Here is a 19,481-nt window from a genome sequence, read left to right on the forward strand (position 1 = left end):
CCACAAGCTACTACAGGAAAGTGATTTAACAAATTCTGAACCATTTCATTGCACAGCGAATATTATTCACTTTGACTATAAACAAGACATATCTTCTCACAGGAGACCCTCCCTTTTTAATAATGTGTAGTTTTTATATCTATTGTATTTGGAGGAAGGCTGTATCAGGATTGCAAAATAGAACCAAAATGCATGCAGCTGCCAAGCTCAAAGACCGATAAGCCAGAAAGCATTTGGTACCACTTTGCATATTCAAAGTCCTCTGGCTGGTTCGAATATGTGCACATGAATTTCAACATCCTGTACACTGATGCACACATACATCTGCCTGGCAGCAAGGGAAGTGTGAGATGAGACTCAAAAGTTCAGCTCCTAAAAGTTTTTCATCTCCAGCAACTCTCTCCTACCCGTTTCAGCAGAGATAAAATAAAACATCACATAAACATAAGTATGATGACACACACATACAGCCTTTTAGGGATCACAGTGGAGGATATCCAGGCAGCCAGCAGTATCTCATCTGATCTGTAACTGTCTCACTCCACAAACTGATTAGCAGCTGATTGTCATATCAAACTGCACAAATATCAAATACAAAATCTTCTTTCCCTCCATTACTTTTCTATTGTCTTTGTGAATTTCACATTCATATTTATTTCTTTCCATTCTTACACTCAATATACTGTAAATCCTTTCCACCATTCTTGCATTTATCTGTCCCATAATCCATCTCTCTGCCTCCATCCCTCTTTCTCTGTAATTGCTTTATGGCTCTATTAGTGGCTACTGGCAGAGTGCCACAGGTCTCTGGCATTGTTAAAGGCCCCTCAACTCCCAGGCCAAAGCCCCCTTTTCTCTCAGTTTTACACCATTAACTCTGGAACGACCCAAACACATCCTATTAGATTTTGATTCACTTCCCTGCTCTGCTCCTCTCAGACTTCAAGAATCTTTATGGATTTGTTACAATATGGCAGTCTTCGTTACAGTAAGAATACATGGAGGCAAGGTCAGCGTCATCTCTGCTCTCTGTTCTAATACATGACAATACCTAAAATGACACTGTTTTTATTCATGTTTTCTGAGGAAAATTAAGAATCATAGATAAAATTAGAGTTCTCCCATCATAGCACATTTCACTGCTCGTTTAGTGATTAGTGAGTAAATTATTTTGAAATGCAGCATAAGTTATTAGGTAGGTCTATTTGCAAAGTCATCTTTCTAAACACTTTACTAGCTACAGAACAGCCTCATCTCTAAAGTAGGTACAATATTCGCAGTGACAGAATGGATGCATGTGCATGTGTAAATGTGACAGATTTTTTTTCTGACTACTTTCCAATATTTTAACATACATTAGGTACAGCCAAAAATGAATTCATTCACAAACAGTATTTCTTTGTGGCTAAACATAGAAGAAAAGGGTTTTGTCTAAGTAGTGGTTCTATACTGATTGTGAAGCACCAAAAGGAATAAGTAATTATTCTCTAACAAACAAAAAACCTATCCAGACCCATGGTGCACATATGCAAAGTTGTGCGTATCAACTTCCTTTTAACTATGCATACAAGCAAATAATGGGTTTATAATGCATTAAACTCACTGAAACATTGACATGGATCACTACTGTACTGCCTTCTGATCATGTGTAGTTTACAATCCTTTTTAAAAAGTGAGTAAATCTTTGCAGTCATAAAATGTTTGACATTTACTGTGAAATGACTCCCATGCATTGTCTACAACTCCTCACTTTATTAAAACATTTGGGTCACCGGACCTTTAACAGTACAGGACGTAGCATGCAATTACAGTAAAACACTTTTATGGGAAGAACAAAGTTGTTCCTCCTCACTAACCGTAGTTCTTCATTTTCAAATTGTGTTCTCACTAACATTCTGTATTATTATTTCAGCTGCAAGTGTTTGTCTGTAAATAGACTGCTTAATCTTCCAGAAATTCTGTCCATAATTAATTGGATTTACTGATAACAGCAACTTGTTTCATCTCAGCTTCACTGTTTTGTTTTGTTTTTTTTTTTTACACATGATCACATAAAAGCAGGATATGTAATTTTTTTTATCCAAAGTTCATGTCACAATAACCCAAATCAAAATGTAAATATGAACAGAAAAACACAAAAATGCAATAGCTAGAAAGACACGTTTGTCCTCATTTATCCTGTGAAACAATTTGCATTGATCGGACCAAATGAAGAGAAGCACAAATGTACATTGTCACAAAATCCTTCATAATGCATCCTTGTCTTGATAGAGCATTGGCATTCCTCTGAAGCTTTAAAAGTAAATGGATCACATTTCTTTAATACTCTAGCAAGAGCAATGTATGTTAAAAAAAAAAAAAAGTGAGTTTTAGTAATAAAAGTATTTAGATTTGTATGACTAAACTAAATGAAGTGCACAAACAGAGAACTGGAAAATATATTTCTCAGAAATGCACATTAATATGTATGTGCAAAGCCTAGGTTAGATAAATTATTGCTTGTTTTGCCCTGAAGCAATATTTTTCACTCAATGCACCCGAATACCAGTGAGAAATCCCTTTAACCGCTTCCAGTCCACTTATCAAATTGAGGTCGATAAAGTTTTGGCCTCTATTTCAATTTCATTTTTTTGCAACTCTACAGAGAGCTGCACAGCTTTATAGCCTAGGTCCCAAAGGAGGCATGCTTAAATCTCACTGCAAATTTCAGATGTGATGTCAGGTCATTGTGTATGGGTATCTCAAGAGCTTGTCCTGAGGTCATGGAAAAACCACAGCAAATGCATCATCTGGGAAAAAAAGCAGACATGTTTTTTAACTACGTACATCCTATGTTTCCTGAGCAACAGTATGTTCACTTCAGAAGGCTGGGCAGTCTAAGATCAGTGGTGTCTGAAAATTCTGGTAAATCTTTTATTCATAAGCAGTAGAAGATATCATAGATCAAAGACTGTGCTTAAAGTTAAGTATAAGGATAAAAATTACTTCTACAATGGATGACTTGAAACAAATATTACAGGGCTTGGATGTCAGAACGCAATGCTGACTTTCAGCACAAGTACAGAAACTACTGAAACAGAAATGAAGACTAATGTTGTTTAAAATACAGTCGTGATTTACCGATTGTGACTTGACATCCACAATAATATGTAAACCTACAGTATACAGTATATAGCCTGGCTGTGGTGGAAACATATGTGAGTAAATCTTGACTAGCATTATATAATACAGCGGCTGGGAGAAAATCCTCTCTGTGTATGCTCTCTGTGGTAATTTGCCCTACAAAATTCTCTCTTAAGATTGCCCCTTAAAATTCTTCTTTAGGATGCTTGGAGTGTATAAAGAGCATGAAAAATGTTGGAGAAAACTTGACCAGAACTTTATGGTCAAAGTTTTGCAACTTCATACTTACTCTTTTGACTTTTATGAAACTCTGAATTGATTACATTTTCAAACGCCTCAAAAAGACCTCATTAGCATGTCAGACTTCATATGTTTTTGAGCAGCAACTCAGTCTGACCTCTCCTTTTTCTGTTCACCTCACAGACCAGAGGAGAGGGGTGGTGAAGATAAGAAATGGAGAGGCACATAGAGGGAGATAAGCAAGACAAAAAGGGGGACAACAGAGTCCCTCAGTGTCCATTACAATCTGCACTTTCACAGTGGCTGTCCTGCTAATAATGGCCTTGGTAAGATGAAATCTGCTTAATGACTAACTAATTAGACTCTTCTGTTCTGATAAAACAGGGTGAATGTGTGTGCATGTGCAAGTGAACTGTAAAAAAAAAAAAGATATAGCAATTATTGTCAATAAATTCCATTATGTTCTACAAAAAAAGTTTCTGTAAATATAAAAAGGTAAAACTATTTGAATTTTAAGTTTGAAAAAGTTAGTGAAATATGATTATACAGTGTTTTTGTAATATTATAAACAATCATCTAAAAAAAAAAAAAAAAAAAAAAAAAAAAAGCAAGATTACCTATCATCTTCTTCACTAGTAAGACTTGTAAAACTAAACAAATAACGGGCATTAAATCCAGAACCTCTTGCTGTAAGGCTGCAGTGCTAACCACTACTCCATCATGCCACACCCATGCGTCACAAACCAAGTAATGCTGTATTAGCCAAATCACTGAATGGACTGAATTAGCAATAGTACATTTTATTGCTTATGGATTCAATTTTTCATGTGCAAGAGAGACTGTTTCTTTTTCCAAAAGTTACATACAGTAGTCTCATTTTAATATAAACTCTCTTTTGCCTCACTACCTGCTCGTGAAGGCTCTGCACTCTAGCCACTTGACCTCAGTATGTGCATACAGGCTTGTCGAGGCCACAAATGGTGGCTACAACCCACCCTCACACCTTTTCCTGTGGTGTGTATGTTAGACAACAGTCTGCACCACAAAAAACTGAAATGTTTTTGTCACTTCTGGGGACCACATTGACATACATTACTTTCCAGGAGACTTACCCTAACCTTAACCAAAACTACTACTTACCTAACCCTGAGCCTCACCCTAACCCTTACTAAGTCATCAAGCCATAATGTAATGAATTACATCATGGGGACCAGATGCCAGTCCCCTCAAGGAAAGCAACCCCCCTTAATGTTAATGGACTCCTGGTTTTGGTTCCCCACAAATATAGAAATACATAGCCACACACACAAACCACACACCACAGGAAGTAAAGGTCAAAGTCTTAACAGGTCTCTTGCTCTTAAACATTATTTAAAAGATGGTGCTTCTCTTCCTACAGTATCTAATTTACTTTCTCCTTTCTGTCTCCATTTGTTTTACTCTTATCTCTTACAGACATCCACACACATATTCGTACACACAGCCTCTCCCTGCCTACACTGCCATGCCAGCTACAGCTACAGTCACGTCGTAACAAATGTGTTGGGCTTTCTTCCAGGCATTTGGCCAACTGATGTATCTCTTAAAAGCTTCCATTGCAAGGAAGAGCCATTCTGCAAAACGTTCTCTCCTTCCATTTCAGCTCATTTCCTGCTCTTTGCAATCATCGCAGCATGTAGTGCTCAGTCCAGAAATTTCACATTCTCTGCAACATGACATGACCCTCAATTAAAGAAATTAAGGGAAACATGTTTTGAGGCATGAATGACAGTTTCCACAGGGTATTACACTTGGCTGTGCTCATCCGACTCATCAGTGCTACAACCTAAATTAGGATTTTCTAGCCAATTTGTGTCTAATGTTGTTAAATTGTACTTCAATCTGAGTTATCTAACATGTTCCTAGAAACACTCAGACAAAACAACTTCTGATTCTGATCTAATCAACCCAACACTATATTATATCACCCATTGCCCCAAAGGTAGGAATTTCAGAGACTTAAAAGGCTTCCTCACTCTTGAATGGTGAACTTTCCACCTTAATAAATCACTCTGGAGTTTGTTTGTACATAATGTAATGCATCGAGATTCACACAGACTCACTTTAAAAATCACGATACCTAAAATGTAACTAATGGTGATCATTTTCCAGAGAGGACTGCATTCCCTCCAGCCTATCAGCATGACAGCACTAGAGCTTTGCTTGTTCTCACAACTGAACTTTAAACTACTGAGAACAGAGAGGCAAAGAAATGGCTGATGGTGATCAACAAAAACAATACGGGGAAGTCAGGGAGCGCAGGAGAGGAGTTACCTGACAGAGAGGGTGAAATCCCCTGGATTGCTCTTGCTGGGCCGGGCCAGGAAACTGCCGTGGACACCCCGGGTCAACAGGAGTTGCTCTGCCTCGATTCCAGTGATGTTGGGGTGAAACCACCTAAGATTTGAATTTAAGAAAAAGAAAAAAAAAAGGTGGCTTGTTAAACACGAAAAAGGCCGATGTGTCTGTGGTGTGTGTTGGAATGTATTGCTGTGTCTTGTCCACCAGCTTCTCTCCTATTGAAACAAAACAGGCCAGAATAGAGTTCAAAACACACACACAATTTCTTTGGTTAAAGATTATTCCATTCATTTATTTCAGTTTTACCAATCTGGCATTTAATACTGTGAATCATAATCTAGCAATAAAAATGGCACAAATGCTTGCGTCAATTTTAGTTGTCAGAAATTTCAGTTTTGCAGTGTAGTAGACCATGAAGGCCCATGATATAGCTTCAGCGCTGCTTTTGGCTTTGTACTGTGTTAAACTGCCTTTGTAATCAAACAGCTGTTTTGTCGGTTCATGGGCTGACAGCTTCAATTATGATCCCATTCATATTTGGGAAACAGTATGGGAACTCTAGCCCTTTTATACATCCTAACCCTTAGAAAGATCAAAAAGTCCACCACTAGTTTTTAAGATAGCACATATAAAATGCAAACAAGTAAAACAACAGATATGACTGCTGCTTGTTTTACAGTTGTTGAATCAGATTAGTGTACTTCATTTCAATAAAATATAACAAGGGAACACATTTATTACTTGAATTACTGATATATACACCTGTTTAAAACGGAAGAATATACACAGGTTTATAGTACTGCAAAGCCAAAGCTAATAATTATATGTTACTTCCTCTGTTGCAAAACAGTACAGGCAAATATTTATCCCATCCACTTCTCAGGTATGCTAACAGATTATCTGGGTTGTGGACTCCTACCAACACTCAAACTTATCCCACCCATTTGACATTCATTATTTGCAAACAGTCACAAGACAAACTGGAGCTAGAGTGTTGAGTAAAAATTGTGTTTAATGTATGAGGATCAATATTAATCACAAAGAAGCAGCAGGTATGTATAATAGCAATGTCACAGTGAATAGCTGTATGTCAGCTGCGTGGATTTAGAGCTCATGTTTAAGCAGGGATCACTGGGTTAAACCTCTCCAACTACTGTGTGGCATTGCTGGCTAATCCAGAGCACCATTATCCATCCAGGCCCCATGTGTGTGTCAAGACAGGGACACAGGCTTGTATATTTTGTAAAGGAAGGCTCCATATAATTACTTAAGAGAAATTGGCTGCTAAAAGTGCATGAACCACTGTGTAATCCATGTGCAATTTTTTATAAAAATATCAGCTCGCAGTTGATAAGCAGCTGGAACTGTATGCAACCATCAATGCTGCCTCTAGATATTACAATGGGATTTCATATATAAACATGTTTGAGCTGTTATTTTATAATCTATATCAAAAGGAGTAATCAGGCAACCACCGGGGGATGCACCTGCCAGAGCAGAAAACTGATCAAGATCAGTTGTGTATGTTTAACTGTTTTAACACTTTGGCTGGTAACACATGTTTAACAGCAATGAGACATGAAGTGATTAGTAAATTAAACAGGTACAGGAACAGGCCTAAATACAGAATGATATGCAATTTAAAAGAATTTGCCTAAACAGATTTCAAAGTGAGTATTATACATATTTGCGTCAGTCTGATTTATGTATATATTCATTTATTGTAATGAGCAGGGGAATTAGAAAAATAAGTGTTACATAGAAATGCTAATGACTCAACAAGAATGGGAAAATAGATTTTTTTTTTGATACTGACATATAGACCAAATGAGTCATGGAAAATCATGCATTTCACATCCTAAATTTTAGAGTTTCACCACCATCGCACATTACAAAGGCTCATTATTGATTAATATAACCCAGCAAAGACCAGGCAGGGGGTGACACAAGAGTGCCTTCATGAAGATCATGCTGGGAAGATAATATCTGAAAGCTTTAACAGTGGGCAAGCATTTAGCTGTTTCTGTACACTGTATGACAAACTCATGACAGCAAGATAAAAATAAGACTCATGTGTCAGCTCAGCAGATCAGAAGAGAGAATACTGCTCTGCTGGTGAAACAGTCCAAATCTTTTCTTATTATGAAAGGAACTTAATTCTCTCTTACAATATCTCAAAAAACCAACAAAAATATAAACACAACTGCTGTTGCTATCTTGGCCTCGCTCTCTTCCTGTTAAATGTAACTGCACTTCTAGGGGGTAAACATAAATGTGAGATCTGCATTTTTGGAGATGACTGTTTTGACTATGATAAGAGTGAAAGGCAGGTATAGAGAGAAAGCTATACCACAGGAGAATTTGTAATGATATTAAATGTGTCCTAGTGTTTGTAGAGGAGGCAATGATACAGTTAGACCACAATTAAATCTAGCCTATACAGGGCACTAGATCTCTGAGGTCATCACAGATCCATTCTGTTAGAGGTGAACCATAGGAGTAATAAACATCCAGTTTTCAATAAAATATTAAAATCTAAATAAAAATATCAGTCCAGACAGTCTTGCCAAATGAAAGCAAGAGAAGCAGAGCCCTGCGCCATCTCAACCACACCACACAAGACAACTGACCCAAGGTTCACGTCACTGGGAGACAAAACTGACCTAACGCACTTTCTCTCATTGCAGGATGCAAGGGAGCAGATTATAGGAGGAATTTACAAAAACTGTAACTGATTATAAGGGGATTCATTGTAAGCACATAACAGTAGGGAGGGACATGGAGAATGCACTCCCTGTGACATTAGAAATATCTCCAGAAGTCTGCACAGGAGGATGTATGGTTGAGCTTGGGACTGACCATGTGAAGACAAACAGGATATTATTTGAATGCACTGAGAGAGCGATAAATGCATCATCTATAATACTAAAAGCAAACTGACAGAAGAAACTACATGCATGAAGACAAAAACTTCAAAATGTTAAATGCTGTGTAACCACTATGAGAATAAAGTCTAAATATGGAAAATTATCACTTAAATTGAGAAATTAAAATAAATAAATAAATAATTCACTCTACCAATATCTGTCTGTAATTTAAAGCAAAAATAATACTGATATTTGGAAGATTAAATGCACAAACATTTTTGATGAGGATCCCTTAAATTTGTGTTTAATAATTAAGAGTTGTACACCTGAAGTAAAACCTTTAAAAATCACTAGGAGTTGGTGTCAGGTTAATGAACTAAATAATAACATCATTACTTGGGTTTTGGTACTTATGAGCCAACATATATGCCAATACCAAAGCCTCTGCAACAGTATATTTTAGGTTATAGACACCACTTCAATCATTTACTTCTTCTCCCTTATATTTTTGATACTTGCCACATCCCTTTTCTTACAGCAAGCCTCACACAGGCCACCACATTGAGATTACAGCACTGAGGAACCATTCACAGGTCACTGATGTCAGACGGATTATTTATGGTATTGTTTTTAAAATCCTACACAGATTCATATGGAAAAATAATAACAGTGGGGCAAAAATGCCTTATGTCACTAATCCATACCTAATCCTCCCTCACAGCACTGCTGTCGCTTGTCATGTTCTCAAAACAATGGAGATGAGCTGAAACCAGAAGCCAACACCAGACTGCTTCTCAGAACAGCACCTACTTTTCACCGTGTCAGCTTCACAGACAGTTGAAGGCAGGGGGGGCACCTTCTCCTGAGTGTTTCGGTCCACAACTCAACAGCAAACTCTAAAGTAGTGCGTACTCCTACCCCTTTGTAACCCAACCTCCTGAAACTCCCACCTTTACCGCAACACACATCAGTGCAAATAAGAGAAGTATTATACTTAGGCATGCACACTTCTGCATAGTCAGTTCTCTACATGTTCTCCCAAGTGCACTTGTTCTTCTCCACCACTGGACTCTGTGCATTAAATTAAGCAATCTACCACAGAATTAAAGGCATTATTCACTGGAACAATAAAGTACATGTGAGTTATGTCCAAAAGCAATCGCTAAATAAAGTTGAATGGGATTGTTTCTGTCCTACCTCACCATTCTGGTCGAAGCCTGCCACAGCCCCTTGCTTCAGCAGCCTCAGAGCTTAGTAATCCAGCACTGGGCACTATTACACAAGGGAGGGTGGGAGGGTGAGGGAGATATAGAGACGAAAGAGGGAGGGTGGAGGGTGCTTGGAAAAGTGTTACTGGGTTAAATAGAGTGAGACAGAGACAGCGAGAGGAATGACAGAAATGAATGGAGTGCTTAGCAGGAGTTTTGAGACACAGAGCAAGAGAGAGAGAAAGAGTGAGAGAGTGCGCGGCCGAGCGAGGAAGGGGGTGGAGGCCTTTTAATCTGGGATTTGGACGAGTGTGAACAGCCCTGATACCAGCACTCATCGTGTTATCAGCCATCCTCCCGGTGTGCTGTAGACACATGTGACAGGCGGTGGGAGACTGGCCCAACCACCCTCTGCTGTCCACCTTTGTGTCATAAGAGGTCAGCAGCTGCAAAACCTGCATTGTGATCTGAAGGCTAACAGAGCTTTCTGTGGGTATAATACAGACCAGAATAAGCCAGGCCACCTCTGGGTGCGAGGTCTCCAAGTGCTACTAGGTCTCTATCTGTCTTATTGGAGGCTAACTGCAACAGCTGTGTTGCCCATGCCTGGAGATTACACCTAATCATGTGTGGCGTAGTTACACTGGATCACAGTTATCCCTCGCCAAGCTAAACCTCCCAATCCAGCCAATTCCAGCAGTATGACATTAGACTATTTGTTTTACAAGAATGAGCTAAGGAAATTTGAAAATGAGTAAGAAAATAAACGGCAAGAAAAAAAAAACCTCAGCAGCATACAAATGTAGTAAAACTCCTAACTCATAACCTACTTTAATTCATCTTAATGTCTCACTTATCGTCACAGAACCAATAGCGGAAGATTGAAGCAACTCTGACTTTAAGATTTTGGTGAAATACTTACAGTTCTACTGTGTTGCAAACTTTGATTTTGGCTCTGATTCCAGTAGTGTCCTTTCTGTTCAAGGTAAATTAAATAAATTTTATTTCAAATTTTGGAGCTTATTTTCCCCAAATGTCACATATGCCATCCTGGCTGCGAGGCTCTCGATGTGTTTTCTGTGAAGCTCTTTTGAGATTTGCAGTGAAGCTATTGTTCAGTGATCTGGCTGCCGGTGTTTTCCAAGCTCAGGACAAAATGTGTTTGCACTTTCTGTGTGTGTTCATCAGTTTAATGATTAACCTTTAGGCCATCACTCACCAAGAAATGCTTGTAGAAATAGGCCTTATTATTAGGAACCAGTGATGCTAGTATGTAAAAGAGTCTTGAGCTGTTTATTTGTTTGCAAGTGTCATATTAACCAGCTGCAGTAACTATGATGCTTACAACCAGTGCTATTAATGTACTTTCAATAACCGAGGATGTGGGTGCAATGTAAAAATACATCTTGTCATTTTGTCAAAGTAAATGTTGATTTAAGAAAATTAATGTGAGCTGCCATGTGTTCATTACCTTATAACACTCTATATGGACATATCATGTCAATTAAATTTTTTAAAGTGCTCAATTAACCCACCAGGTGCAGAACTGCACTGGCACAATATTAATTTCTACACTGTTAGCTAAAAGGCAATTGCTATTCTCATCTTTTGGGACTCTGGTCCATATTCTTACAAATCTGCTAACAAATCAACTTGCAGCATGTTCAGAAATCTGGCTGATGCTATAATTCTGAATGGTTACTTTAATTTGAATTACATATTTGAACTTGCCAGGCCTGTTTAGTGGAATAAATAGATACTAAAGAAACAGTAGCACAGATCTCACTTTCTATAAGACTTTCAGCATAACTTGCTGTGTTTACACAGGAAGTATGTGATATGGAAGATTATGTCAATTTCAAGAGGTCTTTAATGCAGAGTAAGCAGCATGCCCTTCCTACACACGTCTGTCTATACTCTCCTCTACTTTCCTCCTCAGAGCATGATTGCAGGAGCAGGAGTGACTCAGGACTTTCCAAGAATAGGATTCCCTTTGACAACCACCAGGCGCCCCATTTCCCTGCATCTGGCCTTGAGCAGTGCGAGCAAGAGACAGACAAGACAAAGAGAATTAGATTTCAAATAGCATGGTTTTATGTGACGAAACATTGACAAGGAAAGGAAGAATAAACTGGATGTACTGTGGGAGACACAGAGGCAGTTGAGAGCTGCAGGTTAGGCCTCAGGCTGGTTGAGGGGAAAGAGACCCGATGTGCATCCAGCCACCACTCTATGATCTTACATAATGTCACAAGTTCGATATAGCCCTTGTCAGCTATTTAAAGCATGCCTGGCCAGGCCCACTGACAAAAAGGTGATATACTTAGTATCCACAGCACAGCGTGAAAGCCTCTGCCTGGGCTATATTGGTCACACACAAGCCCTGGGGTGTGGATTTTGGTAATGTTGCAGATATTTTTAGCTCAGCTTACGATTCCGGGTATTTACATAAAGTGCAAAATTCGCACTCCCCCACTGATGAATATTTAACTTCATCAGGCAGTGAGATTAACAGAATTAGCTAAATAACTAAGGTCCATTTTTAAACACCTGCACATACTGCACGTAACCCACACAAAGCTGACAAACTGATTACCAAGAATGCTACTGGTGATTGACAAATGGTCACACGCTTTCAAGGGAATTAGACAATTCTTTGAAGATGTAAAAACAACTTTTAGTACAGGATATCCACAGTCTGTTTCTTTGTGTTTACATGGAGTAAACGGGACTCATCAAACAAAGTGAAAGTGGCTCCAGCCATTATTAGTTAATAAATAACCAATATGTTTTTTCAGACACTTCCAACCTTTTTGCATCAGGCCACCTGGAAACCAAACTTTGTGGAAAACAAAAAGCAAACACAAACTGAACCTCTTTTCCAAAATGGCAAACACAGATAAAGAAACAAATTCTGGGTATAAAGTAATTACTCCAGAAATCCTCATTTTGACAGTGTGGTTCTTTAAAATTGTGCCTGTCCTCTATGTAAAAACATAGCAACATATAGTTTGATGCATGATATTTAAAAAAATGAAATAATGTTTTCACTCAGATTTTTTCCACTTAAAAATTATACAGAACAAATCAGCAATAAGCTCAGCACTATTATAAAGATGTTTCAGTTAGACATTTACTCCACAGGAAAATGTTATTGCTCACAATCTTATTACCTGAAATCAAATACATGGTGACACTTGACTAGGATTTTCCATACCTCATTTGCTGTGAAAAAAAAAAAAAAACAACTGTGGGCATATTCGTCTGAATGAAGCTCATGTTTAAAACCTATATAGTGGAATTAATAGGTACTATGAATGATGTGCTTTTTGAGTCACGATTTCAAGTCATCAGAAAATGAAGTAGAGTACTTCCTATGGAATCATATTCAAATGAGTGTGACTTAAAGTCACTTATCTACAGAGAAGAGCCAGAAACAATAGCAGGGCTGGCAATAATAACCTGATCAAAGCTAAGCTTGGATTTATGTGGCTCAATGTGAGAGGATTGCATTTCTGATTTAGTACTGAATATTTGACATGTCACAAACTCATAGAAAAGCATATCTGAATTCCTTTTTAAGCCCTTTGCCCTTAATTGTTTAAGTAAGCAAGCAAGCATTAGGTAACATTCAAAGATCATGGGCATGAAGAGCTGACACAATTTTAATATTTTGTCAACTATCATCTATCTGCAGTGCTCTTTGTCAGAATAAAATTAATAAAATTCAAAGCATGTATCTGGAAAAAAACAAAAAACAAAAACCTAGCAGTTGGTTTAGAGCACTTCTGGAAATGTTGGCAGTGTTATCTTCTTCCTCCACATGGGCTGTTGTTTTCCTGTTGGCTTATCGAGAAAACTGACTCACTGTTCTCAGCTGGTCAAATGCGTTTCAGTGACAGATGAGGGCTGTTCTATAAACAAAGGGGGCAGGAGTGGTTTCCAATAGTGGAAAGTTTGTAATATTACACAGAATCAACTAGCAAAATAAAAATGGAAGAACAGTGTAAAGTGATTCTACATCATTAATTCTTTCTCTAGGCCCATAGCTATATTGAACTATTAGAATGTTTAATCATTACGTTAATGGTACAATTTCACTGAGAGATGGGACAAATTAGCCATTTATGACTTTAAAAAAAAACTATTATGACAAATCATGTGGAGCCCTTTAGGCCTCCCCAATATTATGATGAACTACAATCCTTCCTAACCTGGGCAGTCAGTGATACTATCATCAACGAAAGTAGGTCTGTCAGATCAAGATGGCACACATTGTGGTATTGTTCCCCTGTGGTGTTTCAGTTCAGGAAGTACAGAACGAGCCACAAAGCAACAGTCATACTTGTCTCAGCTGGTGACAAACCATGGAAACTGACAAATAGGAAAACAGCTTTTAACTCGGAGGCAACTCCAGTAATTGTGAGAAATGACGGCAACAATAAATCTTATTTTCTTTTTGCCATTATTCACATCAGTTCTTAAACATTTAACTCATTGCCTAGATTTTGTAAGAGAATCATAAAGCATTTGGTAATGAAAATAAAAGTGAAATGAAGCTATAAGTAAATTAATCAAATTTTCTGTTCTGTTCAGATTTATGCTAATACTTGGTGCAGGAACATAAACACAAACGAAACATGGTTATTCAGTACAAGTAAATATAATGGCCCATCAAATTAAAAAGACTTACTAACATTTTTGACGATTAATCAGAAACTGCAACAAGTTTACAATGATTTGGATTTTACCTACTAGGTTACATAGAGCTCAGCTAAAATGATGCATAATATGTACAGTGATCTTCCCTACAATGTGTACCAGGAAACTGCTACAGTAACTAATGGACCCTGATTACTGAAATTGTGGGCTGTAAAAGAAAGAAAGAAGAAAAGCTGTAAATGTGGAATTTTCCTTCAATGCTCCAGCCAGCCTGGCAGTGCTAATGTTTCCAATCTCTCTTTGATGTATCAAGGTCTAAGCCATATCCAGCTACACTCTATTGTGAAAAAATGCTATTTTGCCAGATAACATGGCTACAGTTCAACAGCTTTGTTCTGTCAAAAGACAAATCAATGCCTTTGTGTATTGTGAAGTTGGACTAAAATCAATAAGCTGGCCTATGAACCTCAATATCATTATTTCAGTCCTGCAACGTCACCTACCAAAGACATATAGGACCCAATAGTCACATGTCAAACATCTTGCGCTATGCCACATCTGCTATCTTTTCCACCCATACCCTGGCAGACTACTTGTATCAACTGTAAACTCTGACTGCCAACATTGCATTTTCTTGAGTCCACAACAGCCATAATGGTCAAGAGACAGGCCAGCTGCTGTAATCAACATTTCAGAGGTCACCTTGCATAGATGTGTACCAGGAGAAAAAGTTGTTCAACTTAAACAAACTATGTAATAATTACAACTAGAAAGAGGTGCCAAAACATAAACTGCTGCATTTCACTTCATCAATTTACATACCACACCAAATAACCCTAACAAGCACAAACACTTTGAATAATTATCACCTGTACTTATACATACAGGTGCTAACATTAGCTTCCTGTTTATTAGATAATGCAAACGTCAAATTAGTACAGCATACATGTATCCATTCATGTCTATGGTGTTCAACATGGCCTCCTGTAACCCATAATTCTTCCCATACAACATTAAGCCGGTGAATGTTTCAGTGAGATCTACAAATCATTATCTACAAGTCCACGGATGTACATGTGGTTAATAATATATAAGAGGACTTAAGATACTATTGGTAGGCAGAATATACTCACTATACATTTATGACCAACACACCACTTAGCAAAGTTAAGTGCAGGCTACTAGTTTTTAATGTTTTACAGTTATTATTTTAAGCTCCATTTACTAATTACATATGCTTTTGAATAGTGAACCTCATGTTGCCAAAATACACCTATAAAAACAACAGAATGTCCAAAGTTGCCATTTTAAATTTGTTACTGGTTTACTAAAATATTTAAAATAAAAAATAAACACGTTATCAGCAAAAATAGGTGTAAGGAGTATATGGCATATTAAATTAAAGGTTTGACTTAACTGAAGCTCAGAAACACAGGCACACAAAACAGAAATTAATATAAAGCCTGAAAACAAACTAGCTAACTTCAATTCACTGCTATTTCACACTGCAGCAGCTAGCAGCTAGCTAACGTTACGATTTAACGTTTTATTTCTGCGTCGCGCTAATTTTACCATGAGACACCAGCCAGGTCGATTACACAACTTTATACTAATACACAATTAACAAGACGAAGGTATAACCACGTTTCTCTGGGTGAAATTTAGAAATGAGGCCACAAGTGTCTGTTAAAGAGTCAGAGGTACGAAAAAAGTTGAGGCACCCCGGCTTTCTGCCTCACTTCAATCATGCCCGCACAATCTCGGACCGCTCCAGCAGTGAAACGTACAGGCGCTGGTTAAAATAAAATTAAAAAAAACTAAAATACGATGACATTAATGACATTTTTAAAGAAAAAAAAAACAAGTTCGCCTTTACCTGCGAGATGTCATAGCAGTCTCTGAAAGCTGTCAAGTGTTCCCAAACGTTGCCCTTGTGTCTCTGCCGAGTCGCGGTGAAGACTGAGATCTGTTGAATCTGCGCGTTGAGCGCCACATAAATACTCACACGACTTCCGGCTCGCACCTTCAAAACAAAGGTCTGCGTTATGGGGTAATTTTAATTAGAGATACCTACCTTTTATATGTTATATTTTAATAACCACCCATTTAAATGATTCTGGTTTAGAATATTTGTATATTTTTGTTACCTTCCTTTTTCCGTACGTGCTGCAATTATCTCACCTGTGCACAGACACATTAAAAAAAAAAAAAAAAGCATCATAAGGGAATACCACGCTTCATACTTTAAACAATCCCATGGTATTTTCTTGGTGCTTGTTGTAGTTTATCACATCTAATGAGACTAGTGTTGATGAGTCTAAATGTGACCATTTAATACGACTGTTCCTGACAAGCTTTTCCTATCCTGTCTTCAGTAACCATAGCTAACTTTATGCAATATGAAAAATATGGCTGAAGTTATTGAAATATTCAGTGAGAGCACAGGATTCATTTTAAGGGTTTTAAAACATACATAAATTCGACCTCAAGACCAGACAATTATGAGACAGTTAATCAACATGTTCAAATATAGTATGGCCATATTGTTTCTTTTGGTGTGCATGTTGTAAGGGGGAAAATAAATTTAGGATCAGCTAAATATTGACTTTTATTAGTTGCTAAAAACTGAACTGATAATGGTAGTGACAAAACAGGACAGCAACAATCTTTAAATTAAATAGGTCTGCTTATAGTATATTGAAAATATTTAATTCACTTATTTTTGCCCACTGATGTATTTTATTTCTGGCAATAATGAAATAGTAATGAATACATGCAGTGTTTTTCTCTGCTATTGTATTCTGTGCTGCAGCCTTGTAAGAGATAAGGCAGGTCCATAGCTCTTCTCCTGTTATACATGATGGGACAGTCTCCCAGCTCTGGAGAATGATGGTGGAGCGACAGCATTGACGTCATCACCCTGTAGTTATCAGTGCAGGGTAATCTACTGGGGGATAGATGGGCTTATGCAATTGTCTGTGAGCCTACGGGATTCACATGTATGGATTTGCTTTTCCACTGTTTGACCTAATGTTCTGCTACAGCCTAGAGACAAACACTGAGATGCTCGGGTGGGAATTTCTCCTCTCTGTGGAATTTCTGTTGTCAAAATGCCAGATGCAATGTGCTTCAGGCAGGATAAATGGAAACTGAACATTGAGTTTATTGTATGGGTCTGGTGAGCAGTTAAAATGATTCTGTCTTACAATGGGAGGACATTAGTGTCTGATTGATACACAGTAGAAATTGACGAAGAGGGAGAGAAATATTGGAATAACACTGAATGCACATTTAGTGTTTAATACCAAATGTAACTGATACAAAACCAAGCCTAAAAAAACAAAGCCATTGCTATTTATTGGGTGTTTAAGGTGCCCCTTGTATATATTAGTTTAAATGATGATAGGAAATTATTTTGTGCTGCACATATTTTAGGAGATAACTGGGGTAAAGTGGCTCACTTTGACGTCTGTATGCATTGAAAAACAAGGTCAGGCAAATTGTGTTTTTGCTCTGGAATAGGGATTACAAATAGTCCTGACATGTTTTGTGGTAACATACTGTAGTGTGACTGCATGTTCATTTAAAAAATGACATTGCAATAATAATGAAACTTTGACAGAAATGATTATATGCCTGACATGCACAATTCAATTAAGTTCCACAAGTGTCTGAATTGATTTTCACACCACACATATTAAATGAAAAACAAAGGATGTCTGTAAGAGTCGCAAAATACATTTAAATTTCCAAAACTAAATTGTGGCTTTCTAAGTAATTAATTGCAATGTATAGAAAATACCTTTGTAATGACTCTGCTAAAACATACTAAACCACTAGTGCAATCATTAATAGGTAAAATAATACTTTCTCAAAGATTAGGGGTGGAAAGGTATGATAGGGCTCCTGGACTGCAATATTCACTTTTTCGTCACCATGCAGGCTGATGTTCTGTTGATTCTGGGAGCGACAAATAGTGTAAAGAACACAAAGCCCAGTTTCACACTCAGGGGAATGGAAACCAGGATGTCCTATCTACCCTGAGGTGACTGTGCCTGTGAGCTTATGGCCTTTGACCACATTTGCCTTGAGAATCTGCTTGTTCAAAAAAAAAAAGAAGAAAGAAATCTGGAAAGGGAAACAAAGAGGACTTATACTGAGAGTAATGCAGCTGGACAGCTGGAGTTTTGTCAGAGAAAGAACTTTTATTACCATTTGGACATAAAAAGCGCCGAGAGAAGAGATTTATTTCACAATAGAGGGTGAAGTGTAGTATGGTATGGGTAAGGTATTTTATTTTAGACTACTGACTCTTGATTTTTTACAAAACATTCTTGGAAGAATTCATTTCTAAGAACAGGTTCTTCCATCATGGATAATGCCTCAGTTTTTATTGATCTCTTGGGCATGTGTTTGGCTCAGTTTAAGAAATTTGATGAAATTTTATCCAGAGGGAACCTCGGTTTGTTGCATAATTCAAAATTCCACTTTGACCTTTGAACAGACTGCATTCCCCAACATGGAAAATACATCTTAATATGTTTTGGCTGCCTTTGTTCTTGTGCTTTTGTTTCATCTCTCAAAGCCAGTCTGCTGCTCAACACATGAATTAAAATGAGTTTCTGAATCTGTGAATCCTATGTCTCCCAAAAGACATACAGTATGTCACCCTAAACTATCTATTCGCTCCCCAGGGTCTTACACAAGTAGTTATCCTCTTTTTTATTATTTAGATATTTATAAGGATAGCATGTGTTGTTTTTTTATTTGAATTCCTGTAAAATGTTTTAATCAAACTGCTTCTGCTTATTAACTGAAAATGGTCTTTCCCCAGAAGGATCCTTCACTGAGCAAAACTGTTTCATCTACACAATTTCATAGAATTTTAATTAACACAGCACAAGATGCAGTGTCCTTCTCTGTCATTAGAAAGGAATAAATTAAACTCATTAAATCGCAGGCTTAATGAAAACACTCAAGACAAATCTTGGATGTGTTGAATGATGCATGAAGCTGTACAGCAGCTGCTTTTTTCCCTTGA

The 19,481-nt window shown here is 37.6% G+C and overlaps 1 protein-coding gene across 4 annotated transcripts in view; it reads right to left on the minus strand.

Moving 5' to 3' along the window:
- The window catches only part of ptpn11b (protein tyrosine phosphatase non-receptor type 11b), a 31,590-nt gene extending 15,186 nt beyond the window's left edge, over window positions 1-16,404 (minus strand). For 3 of the 4 annotated variants that reach the window (XM_026331560.1, XM_026331561.1, XM_026331557.1), the window contains exons 1-2: window positions 16,317-16,404; window positions 5,677-5,799 (exon numbers count right to left, since the gene is read on the minus strand). In XM_026331560.1, the coding sequence (XP_026187345.1) occupies window positions 5,677-5,799; window positions 16,317-16,330 (137 nt within the window). In that variant the 5' untranslated portion in view covers window positions 16,331-16,404. Of the gene's footprint in view, window positions 1-5,676; window positions 5,800-9,767; window positions 9,843-16,316 lie in introns of those variants that run through there. The other variant, XM_026331562.1, reaches the window with a different exon arrangement.
- Window positions 16,405-19,481: the final 3,077 nt, after the last annotated feature.

This window comes from Mastacembelus armatus, chromosome 7, assembly GCF_900324485.2.
Source record: "Mastacembelus armatus chromosome 7, fMasArm1.2, whole genome shotgun sequence".
Lineage (NCBI taxonomy): Eukaryota > Metazoa > Chordata > Actinopteri > Synbranchiformes > Mastacembelidae > Mastacembelus > Mastacembelus armatus.